This window comes from Coregonus lavaretus (assembly GCF_964263955.1).
Source record: "Coregonus lavaretus genome assembly, chromosome: 39".
Lineage (NCBI taxonomy): Eukaryota > Metazoa > Chordata > Actinopteri > Salmoniformes > Salmonidae > Coregonus > Coregonus lavaretus.
In genome coordinates this window covers 19,330,855-19,342,927 of record NC_140026.1, presented here as the reverse complement: position 1 = coordinate 19,342,927, position 12,073 = coordinate 19,330,855, and the positions used below count along the sequence as shown (strand labels likewise).

Sequence of the window (12,073 nt, the reverse complement as noted above, 5' to 3'; positions counted from 1 at the left end):
GACAGGTGTCTTTTATACAGGTAACAAGCTGAGATTAGGAGCACTCGCTTTAAGAGTGTGCCCCTAATATCAGCTCGTTACCTGTATAAAAGACACCTGGGAGCCAGAAATCTTTCTGATTGAGAGGGGGTCAAATACTTATTTCCCTCATTAAAATGCAAATCAATTTATAACATTTTTGACATGCATCTTTCTGGATTTTGTTGTTGTTATTCTGTCTCTCACTGTTCAAATAAACCTACCATTACAATTATAGACTGATCATGTCTTTGTCAGTGGGCAAACGTACAAAATCAGCAGGGGATCAAATACTTTTTTCCCTCACTGTACTTGTACATCAAGCTGCTTCAACCTACATAATTAGGAGATAGGAGCAGGAGCCTATCAGCCTTCTGGCTTAGAATAGCCAAGCCTTGTACAAGGCTACTTACATAATCATTTACATTTGAAAATATCCAAATCATAAAATGGACATCTAAGGGGTTTATACTTGTATCCAATCAATCAAAGTTCATAATAAAAAATAAATACATCTGATTTTAGATATAATAATGTCCCCAAAAAAATAACATTAAAGCCTATTTTCAAGCAAGCTTTCAAACATTTGATTTCATGAGGCATAAACACAAACACAAATTCTCAGTCAAAAACATAAGTCAGAACACAGCCTTTCTATTCTCTCATGCGATTTCAGGTTTTCTAACTGGGAAAATGTCTTTTCACAATGAGAACAGTGGTATGTCTTCTCCTGTGTATGTATTATTTTATGCTTATTCAGATGCCTTAACCGGTTAAATATCTTTCCACACAGGGAGCAGTGGTAGGTCTTATCCCCTTCTGTGTGTGCCCTGTCATGCCTATACAGGCCCCCTAACTGGGTAAAACTCTTTCCACAGTGGGAACATTGGAAAGGCTTTTCTCCTGTGTGTGTCCTCTCATGCGTTTTCAGGCTCCCTAACCAGGTAAAAGTCATTCCACATTTGGCGCAGCAGTAACGCTTCTCTCCAGAGTGTATTCTTTTATGTATTAATAGGTACCCTACGTCATTAAAACTCTTTCCACACTGGGAACATTGGAAAGGTTTTTCTCCTGTGTGTGTCCTCTCATGCCTTTTCAGGTCACATAACCAAATAAAACTTTTTACACACTGGGAGCAGTGGTGAGGCTTTTCTCCTGTGTGTGTCCTCTCATGTTTTTTCAGGCTCCCTAACTTGGTAAAACTCTTTCTACACTGAGAACAGTGGTGTCGTCTCGCTGGTTTGGGTGTCTCTGGGTCTGGTTCCCCTGAAGGACTCTTCCTGCTGTCATGGTGAGAGTCAGGTCTTTCTCCTGCCAAAGACAAATGGAGAGGTTATTTAAACAGAGACCTGAATGAAACCTCCACATGATAAAACAGTCTTCATGAGGTTTAATCCAAACTAGATCGCTCAAAAACCGAAGGCTAGTTTTCACAACATTTCATCACAAAAAATAAAACGTGGTGTTTTTTCTCTCTCCTTTGTGTGTGTGTGTGTGTGTGTGTGGGGGGGGGGGGGGGGGGATAATGATGTAGAGCTTCAAATCTAATCTTGCTCTCTTGGAATGTCATGTTTTTAGGCTCAGCAGGGCACTATAATTAAGCAATGAAGCCCGAGGGGGTGTGGTATATTGGCCATATACACCACAAACCCCTGAGGTGCTTTATTGCTATTGGCCAATTCCACGGTAACGGAATTGCGCTGAGACTCACTTTAAAATGTATGCCAATTATTTATGCCTGTACTGTACAGTAGAGTTCAGTACACTATAATGTACTGAACTATTCTCTACTGTCCTATACTATACTTTCTGTACTGAACAATAAAATACTTTACTGTATTCTACTTTACTGAACTCAAATCTACTGTTCTGTGCTGTACTCTACTTAGCTTTACTTTGATGGGGGGGGGGGGGGGGAGCTCATTAGAATAATAACTATTGTGTAGAATAATAAATAAACATGCAAAAGAGGATATTACATTTTTCTACCTTTGTGTACCTATTAAGGATACATCACCATGAAGATATTGACATTCATTATTATGCATTTCTGTATAGTACAGCTCATGGACCCATGTCGTCATTCTGTTACCGGGTGTTAAGCCACTTCACTTACTGTAGTTCAATAACCAAAATAGATTTTTTCCAAACTCAATGTGTCATATCATAGTAACGACTTGCTTATTTGAAAAAGTAACTGATTACTTCAATTGAAAAACTAACACGTTAAGTTACTCGTTACCACAAAAAATAATCCGCAGCACTGCAAAGCTGACACCCCATTCATTCTGAAGACATGTTTGCATCTTAATTAAAGTACAGATATTTAACAGTTTTTGGAAAACTTGGTCACATAAAAAACTGAGGTAGATATTATCGTCATTCTGTTACGAGCAATTCCATGATAACCGAATGACGCCGAGACTCAAATCTTTCCCATTAAAATATATGCCAAACAAAAACCAATGAAAGACAAACCATACAACTATGCACAAGGGCTACTCAACAATTTCCACTGAACATTTTACAAAAACATTTACTTGAAGAACAAACAGAATGACGGTAAAATCTCCCTGTTTTTTATGTGACCAAGTTTTCCAAAAACTCTGTTAAACATCTACTCTGAATTAAGATTCAAACATGTCTGCAGAAAGAATGGGGTGTCAGTTATATGACACCTTGAGTTTGGAAAAAATCTATTTTGGTTATAGAACTACATTAAGTGAAGTGGATCAACATCCGGTAACAGAATGATGATTATGTTGGATAGGATTCCATTAAAGAACACCCTATGTGTTCTGTTAGAAAGGTAACTCTTTATCCACAATATAGCAGGTGGTGTAAAGCCATAACACATACAGTGGGGAGAACAAGTATTTGATACACTGCCGATTTTGCAGGTTTTCCTACTTACAAAGCATGTAGAGGTCTGTAATTTTTATCATAGGTACACTTCAACTGTGAGAGATGGAATCTAAAACAAAAATCCCGAAAATCACATTGTATGATTTTTAAGTAATTCATTTGCATTTTATTGCATGACATAAGTATTTGATCACCTACCAACCAGTAAGAATTCCGGCTCTCACAGACCTGTTAGTTTTTCTTTAAGAAGCCCTCCTGTTCTCCACTCATTACCTGTATTAACTGCACCCGTTTGAACTCGTTACCTGTATAAAAGACACCTGTCCACACACTCAATCAAACAGACTCCAACCTCTCCACAATGGCCAAGACCAGAGAGCTGTCTAAGGACATCAGGGATACAATTGTAGACCTGCACAATGATGGGATGGGCTACTGGACAATAGGCAAGTAGCTTGGTGAGAAGGCAACAACTGTTGGCGCAATTATTAGAAAATGGAAGAAGTTCAAGATGACGGTCAATCACCCTCGGTCTGGGGCTCCATGCAAGATCTCACCTCGTGGGGCATCAATGATCTTGAGGAAGGTGAGGGTTCAGCCCAGAACTACACGGCAGGACCTGGTCAATGACCTGAAGAGAGCTGGGACCACAGTCTCAAAGAAAACCATTAGTAACACACTACGCCGTCATGGATTAAAATCCTGCAGTGCACGCAAGGTCCCCCTCCTCAAGCCAGCGCATGTCCAGGCCCGTCTGAAGTTTGCCAATGACCATCTGGATGATCCAGAGGAATGGGAGAAGGTCATGTGGTCTGATGAGACAAAAATAGAGCTTTGAGTACAACTCCAAGAACACCATCCCAACCGTGAAGCATGGAGGTGGAAACATCATTCTTTGGGGATGCTTTTCTGCAAAGGGGACAGGACGACTGCACAGTATTGAGGGGAGGATGGATGGGGCCATGTATCGCGAGATCTTGGCCAACAACCTCCTTCCCTCAGTAAGGGCATTGAAGATGGGTCGTGGCTGGGTCTTCCAGCATGACAACGACCCGAAACACACAGCCAGGGCAACTAAGGAGTGGCTCCGTAAGAAGCATCTCAAGGTCCTGGAGTGGCCTAGCCAGTCTCCAGACCTGAACCCAATAGAAAATCTTTGGAGGGAGCTGAAAGTCCGCATTGCCCAGCGACAGCCCCGAAACCTGAAGGATCTGGAGAAGGTCTGTATGGAGGAGTGGGCCAAAATCCCTGCTGCAGTGTGTGCAAACCTGGTCAAGACCTACAGGAAACATATGATCTCTGTAATTGCAAACAAAGGTTTCTGTACCAAATATTAAGTTCTGCTTTTCTGATGTATCAAATACTTATGTCATGCAATAAAATGCAAATGAATTACTTAAAATTCATACAATGTGATTTTCGGGATTTTTGTGTCTCTCACAGTTGAAGTGTACCTATGATAACAATTACAGACCTCTACATGCTTTGTAAGTAGGAAAACCTGCAAAATCGGTAGTGTATCAAATACTTGTTCTCCCCACTGTACGTTTTTCCAGCAGCAGACTATGATCGATAATATCAAAAGCCGCACTGAAGTCTAACAAAACAGCCACCACAACCTTTTTATCATCAATTTCTCAGCCAATCATCAGTCATTTGTGTAAGTGCTGTGCTTGTTGAATGTCCTTCCCTATAAGCGTGCTGAAGGTCTGTTGTCAATTTTTTTACTGTATAATAGCATTGTATCTGGTCAAACAATTATATTAAGGGTTGGTATCAGGCTGAATGGTCGGCTATTTGAGCCAGTAAAGGGGGCTTCACTATTCTTAGGTAGGGAAATGACTTTTGCTTCCCTCCAAGGCTGAGGGCACACACTTTCTAGTAGGCTTAAATTGAAGATATGGCAAATAGGAGTGGCAATATCGTCCTCTATTATTAGTAATTTTCCATCCAAGTTGTCAGACCCCGGTGGCTTGTCATTTTTGATAGACAAAAAAATAAAACTCTTCCACACTCACTTTACGGAATTCAAAATTACAATGCTTGTCTTTCATAATTTGGTCAGATATACTTGGATGTGTAGTGTCAGCGTTTTTTGCTGGCATGTCATGCCTACATTTTCTAATCACTCTGTATCTTTGTAATGACTGGGTGTATTGATACACCATCTAAAGTGTAATCAATAACTTCACCATGCTCAAAGGGATATTCAATGTCTGCTTTTTTTTCTACCAATAGGTGCCCTTCTTTGCAAGGCATTGGAAAACCTCTCTGGTCTTTGTGGTTGAATCTGTGTTTGAAATTCACTGCTCGACTGAGGGACCTTACAGATAATTGTATGTGTGGGGTACAGAGATGAGGAAATCATTCAAAAAATCATATTAAACACTATTGCACACAGAGTGAGTCCATGCAGCTTGTTATGTGACTTTTTAAGCACATGTTTCTCTTGAACTTATTTAGGCTTGCCATAACAAAGGTGTTGAACACTTATTGACTCATTAATCCACTTTCACATTATGGGGTATTGTATATGGGCCAGTGAGACAAAATCACAATTTAATCAATTTTAAATTCAGGCTGTAACACAACAAAATGTGGAAAAAGTCAAGGGGTGTGAATACTTTCTGAAGGCACTGTATAAATGTTGATATTAGTTGGCAAGGGTTTAAACTTCTACATTGTGTTTTGATGCATTTCTAATACCGTAAGACTTTTTCTGGTAGATGTTTTCTAAGACCCCTTTTCCATGTTTGACCAGAAATCTAATCCTTTGCTTTTAGGATGGAAGATTGTTAAAAAATGTATATATGGCTTAATAAAAAATATATATTGTCTCCGGTTCAATTGGACACCAAATGTTATGTGCTCCTATGAACTTCACATTTTGGTGCTCATGTGTTGGTCCTTTTACATGGAAATAGCCTTACCAAACTTTACATCTGCACTGTTCTTCAAGTAAATATATTTTTGTTAAATGTTCAGTGGAAATTGTTCAAAGTAGTTATTGTGTATAGAGTTGTATGGTTTGTTTAACTTTGCAATCAATAGTTTTTGTTTGGCATACCTTCAAAGTGAAAAATCTGAGTCTCAGAGTCATTCTGTTAACGTGGAATTGCCCATGTATATCCACAGCACAGTGAGTAGATCTGTAACTCACAAGCGTTTTCAAGTGCACCTTTAGTAACAATGGTTTTGGAAAACAGCTTGGAGTTAACGATGCTCCTACCAGGGTTCGAACGATGAACATATCCTTTTACATTTTAGTAATTTATCAGTCGCTCTTATTCAAAGCATTTTTATACTTTTTTTTCGTACTGGTCCCCTGTGGGAATTGAACCAACAACCCTATGCTCTACCAACTGAGCTACATGGCACCTTCAGTTAATGTTACCTCTCCCGGCTCTTACTGACACCTACCCATAAGTCCCCTCATTTACTGTAACCAGCCCCCTCACCCAGTAAGCACTGACTGACACTGGACATTGATCAGTTACAGAAATTTGGTCAAATCTGAACCAATCATAGACGTCTGTTTCACAAGTTTGGACAGCACATTACAGCACAGCAGAACACAGTACAGTACCGTAAAGTACAGTAAAGAAAAGCAGAGTAGGTCAGTACAATATAGTACAGTACAGTTTAGTACAGTAGAGCACACAAGATTAGACATCATATCATGCTTAGGTAATTTACTGTATTGTACTGTACTGCAATGTACTGTACTCTACTGTGAGTAGTTGACGCGACGTCACTTTTTTTTGTTCATAATGGCAAACACAAATATAACCTAATTTAAATTGATTAAAATGGTGACATTATTAAAAACATAGTTTTTTAACTTGGATCACAAGATAATTCATGAATTGGTTGTTACAATTTTTTACTTAAGTATATTAAATGTAAAAATCAATAAAATCCCCAATTTATGCTATTTCCAATTCTGTGAGAAAAAAAAATGGGATTGGATTTGGGCACCATTGAGCAGGGGAGGGTTCTCTTGCAATGAGGAAGTACAGAAGACATTGCTGGAGCACATGGCCTGAAAAGTCTGTAAGCTAAGCTCTATCAGAAATATTCATCAAAATGTTACACTTTTCTGCCATTGCCTTTGGTGTGACGCCATGTGACACTAAATATGAAAAATATCTTATTTTTTGTACTATTGAACTATAAAAACATGTTGCAGTGAAATCAAATCGATGGCTTACTGTTAACAATAATGCCAAAAATGGACCATATACCCTGAGATGGCCAATGATGATGTGACAGTAAGATGGTGTCACACCAGAGGAAACAGTTGTCACTCCGGGAGACATAACCCATTCATAAACGTATACTGTCTGATAACCTTTTTAGGCTTATTTTTCACAAATAACATTTATTTGTATTATTTTAAGTTGTTCTGAATGCAAATCCTACTTATTCTCCCACGCATGGTTCTCAGGAATATTCAGTCATATTCCTGTAAAGCTTAGAGAGGATCTCACATCAAATGCTGTTGAAGTAATATGGCTACAGGTTCACCTGCCTCACCTAAAGTCTATTCTTGTGTGAAGTTGCTATAGACCACCGAGCGCTAACAGTAAGTATCTGGATAATACATTATATACACAAAGGTATGTGGACACCCCTTCAAATTAGTGGATTAGACTATTTCAACCACACCCGTTGCTGACAGGTGTATAAAATCGAGCACATAGCCATGCAATCTCCATAGACAAACATTGGCAGTAGAATGGCCTTACTGAAGAGCTCAGTGACTTTCAACGTGGCACCGTCATAAGATGCCACCTTACCAACAAGTCAGTTCGTCAAATGTCTGCCCTGCTAGAGCTGCCCCGGTCAACTGTAAGTGCTGTTATTGTGAAGTGGAAACATCTAGGAGCAACAACGGCTCAGCCGCGAAGTGGTAGGCCACACAAGCTCACAGAACAGGACCGCCGAGTGCTGAAGCGCGTAGCGCGTAAAAATCATCTGTCCTCGTATGCAACACTCACTACCGAGTCCCAAACTGCCTCTGGAAGCAATTTTGGAATGAGATGTTCGATGAGCAGGTGTACACATACATTTGGTAATGTAGTGTATGTGTGAAATGCTTGATAGCGTATGTGATCTCAACAGAGCGGTATATTTTCTAGGTGACCAAAATATTGACTTGCTTTAATCAAACTGTCTACTCAGTGGTTAAGAGCGTTGTGCCAGTAACCGAAAGGTCGCTGGTTCTAATCCCCAGAGCCAACTAGGTGAAGAATCTGTTGATGTGCCCTTGAGCAAGGCACTTAACCCTAATTGCTCATGTAAGTCGCTCTGGATAAGAGCGTCTGCTAAATGACTAAAATGTAATGTAAATGTAAAAATATTTAAAACTGTAACCGGTGCCTGCAATCTGGTTCAGGTTATCAGTCAACCTACCAGGGTATACACAAACAGCATAGGAATGAAATCATCCACGTGTTTTCATCACATCTCTACTAATGCTGCATAAATCTACTCTAAAGCAGTATCCACACCCATTGGATGTAGTGATCATAATATAGTAGCCATATCTAGAAAAACCTAAATTCCAAAGGCTGGGCCGAAACTAGTTCATAAGAGATCATACAAGAGGTTTGTAGTGATTCCTATGTTGAAGATGTAAAGAATATTTGCTGGTCTGTTGTGTGTAATGAGGAGCAACCAGACGCCGCACTTAAAGCATTTATGAAATTGCTTCATTCAGTTACTAATTTGTAAACATTAAGAAACTGACTGTAAAAACTGCTAAATCCCTGTGGATTGATGAGGAATTGTATGGTTGAGAGGGGCAAGGCAAAAGGAATGGCAAATAAGTCTGGCTGCACAGCCGATTGGCAAACGTACTGTACTGAGAAATCATGTGACTAAACTAAAAAGAATAAGAAACTATACTATGAAACACAGATCAATTATATAAAGGATGAAAGTAAAAACTTTGGAGCACCTTAAATGAAATGTTGTGCAAAAAGGTGAACTTCGCTCCATCCTTTTGGGAAAAAAGGTGAACTCAGCTCCATCCTTCATTGAATCAGATGGCTCATTCATCACATAACCCTCTGATATTGCCAGGGTTCAGGGGCGATGTTGCCAACCATACTATTTAACTTTTTCCATTGGCAAGATTAGCAAAATTAGGCATGACATGTCAACAACAAATGCTGAACCTTCATATGCATGCATAACTGACCAAATTATGAAAGACAAGCATTGTCATTTTGAATTCTGTAAAGTGGGTGTAGAAGAGGTGAAAAAAATGATTGTTGTCTAACAATATTGACAAACCACCTGGTACTGACAACATGGATGGAAAATTACTGAGAACGGTAGCGGACTATATTTGCCATCTCCTCAATCTAAGCCTACAGGAAAGTGTGTGCCCTCAGGCCTGGAGGGAAGCAAAAGTCATTCCACTACCCACGAATAGCAAAGCACCCTTTACTGCTTCAAACAGCAGACCACTCAGCCTGCTACCGACCCTTTGTAAACTTTTGGAGAAAAAAAGTGTTTGACCAGATACAATGCTATTTCACAGTAAACAAATTAACAACCGACTTTCAGCACGCTTATAGGGAAGGGCACTCAGCATGTCTATCTTTGTGGTCCACATTTTAGCCCAACAGTGGTTTTATTTGGCCCAAGTTTTCTGAGCAAAAATAAAACATGTATTTATTTTCATGGTTGGACATAAGACTGTAAACACCAGGAAATCAGCTCCAAGTTATTTTAGTTTAGGAAATCTGTTGCCAAGTATTCCCCACACATAATAGAGAGACACATGTGATCATATACAAATGTAAGCAAGGTTTGAAATTATTATGTTTTAGTCAAATATTATATCTGTTTGGGCTTCTTGCGGTCAATTTACAGTCTACAAATTATTTGTAATTATGTTCAGGCCCCCCGACCATCCGCTCAAGAAAAAAAGAAAATTGGCCGGCGGCTGAATCTAGTTGATGATCCCTGCTTTAAACTATTTAATGCAGATCCATTGCTAATATTTAGAAGTTGCATTTTACAGTGGTCAGAAACTCCTGAAAGTGTCATTAATATGCTTTCACCGTAAATTCCTAATGCCTGTTGTGTATTGTCCAACGGTGTGGCATAATGGCCAATGGGATGACACTGATAAATGAAAGGTAAAAAAGGTGGTCTTGGATCAAAATGTAAAATAATCGTTAAGCATATGGTAGGTAACATCATAACACACATGGTTCGTTTGACATAGTGGGATCTTTTGTGTCGGTAAAATTCATTATGCACAAATTGTCTGTGGACAATATTGATTTATGCGCAAATATTGATATAATAGCCTACACGCACCCACACTGGCAAACATTTTCTGCTGGCAGACACTGGAATATGTTTCTAGTGAGAGCCTTGCTTAGGTGCTTTGTTGCATTTTTGGTGGGACTGGAAAAAATGCCTGGAATGTAAAATAACGTTATTAACCGGATCCCATGCTTTTAATAATAACGGTTCGTTCCGAAACAATATAGATCACTATCGTTCCCAACTTAGATTATGTTCCTTAAAAAATTTAGCTATTTTCCGGTTTTGTTCCCTTAACCGGTTCCAACCCCTGATAATAGCCATAATTTCTAAGTAAAGTTGGAGTCACGTGATGATATGGGTGTGTGGTCCTCCCACTATGACTCAGGAGAGCATGCAATTTATTAGGCTACTGATTAAATAAATTATGATGAACTTCACAGGGTAGTGAAAGTGCAAGGTGATGAGCTTGATGCTCATTTCCAATAAATACCGAGGGTCTTATTCGGTTGACATGATGATCAATGCTTGGCTGCCATTTGACAAATTAAAATAATCTCGCTCTTTTGTCCATAATATAATATTCGCTATATAACTTTAAAATGTTTGTGACGAAGTCATCAGTAGAGTTGAAAATGCGATGGAAACCCATTTAACTTGTATTTTTTTATTCGGTACATGGGAATTTAAAGCGAAAGGTATTTTTATGTGCACTACGTCATCACGCACAGACTTTTATCCACAACAAGTCAATCTGAAATTTGATGGAAACATCTCTGGTGGGAAAATGCCCATATTTGATTCATATTCGCATGAAAATCTGTTGCAAATTCGATGGAAACCTAACTACTGACGAGCGAACTCTGAATATCAAAAAGTGAAAACACATTTACGGCGGTACTTACTGGTGTTAATCAGATCACCGGTCTCGTCCTCCTCTTTCAATGTGACAATAATCTCCCCTTCCTTCTTCACTCCATGAACTGCAGTATCCTCTTTCATGGTAACATCCTCCTCGTCTTTCACTCTGAACGCATCTTCCTCTTCTTTCACTGTAACTTCTTTCTCTTCTTTCACTGTAACAGCCTCACCCACTACTTCTTTTTTCACTTCTTCCATCTCTTCTTTCACGACAATGTTCAGCCACAGACCCTCTTTCTCCGTCCAGCAGACCTCTTTTTTTGCAGGGGGAGAGTAGCTGAGTGAGCTCATGGTCGGGGACGATAGCTAGCTAGCTAGGCTAGTGCAAACTTAACCAGCCACTTAGCTGACTAACAACAAAGTATGACATTAAATGGGGTAAGTAGATACAACAGCAGTGTGTTTAAAACACTGTGACTAATATACACCAAAACAGTCTACAGTAAAGAGCTTTAATGTTTCAGCTATATGGCTATCAACCTACCGAGATGGCTGACTACCGTTAGCTGTTGCGTCTGGTCCCGTCCACTAAATTATACGTCACACTAGCAGCATGGCCTTAAAGACGCACATCGCCATCTGCTGACTAGAGTGGGTAACGCAGTTGAGAGAAGTTTATTTTATTTCCAGACAAAAAGTGAAGTGTATTTTTCATTTATTTCATAAAATCTGAAGTAAAATTGAGAAATCTCACCTTGGCACTGTGGCACGGTATAGGCAGCTATTAGTTCGAAGGGTGAACTCCTATTTTGAAGGGACAGGAAGTGTTGGCTGTCCAATGACAGGCATTCGACATTTAACCCCACCCACATGTGAAAATCGAAGATAATTTGGCGCGTGCGCACTTGGTCTAAAACAATACTGCCTACAGAAAGTATTCACCCCTTGAATTTTTCCAGATTTTGTTATGTTACAAAGTGGGATTCAAATGGATTTACATAAAATACCCTGTAATATCAAAGTGCAAGAAACATTTAAACAT

General features: G+C 39.4%; 1 protein-coding gene across 1 annotated transcript; it reads right to left on the bottom strand.

Annotated features, from left to right (window-relative positions):
* Positions 1–286: 286 nt before the first annotated feature.
* Positions 287–11,579, bottom strand: LOC311112610 (uncharacterized protein). Its single transcript, XM_084155758.1, has 2 exons — positions 11,076–11,579; positions 287–1,329 (listed from the first exon to the last, which is right to left on the bottom strand). Exons 1-2 carry the CDS (start codon positions 11,380–11,382, stop codon positions 644–646), a joined length of 993 nt encoding a protein of 330 aa, XP_084011884.1. The 5' UTR covers positions 11,383–11,579; the 3' UTR covers positions 287–643.
* Between the last annotated feature and the right edge of the window lie 494 nt (positions 11,580–12,073).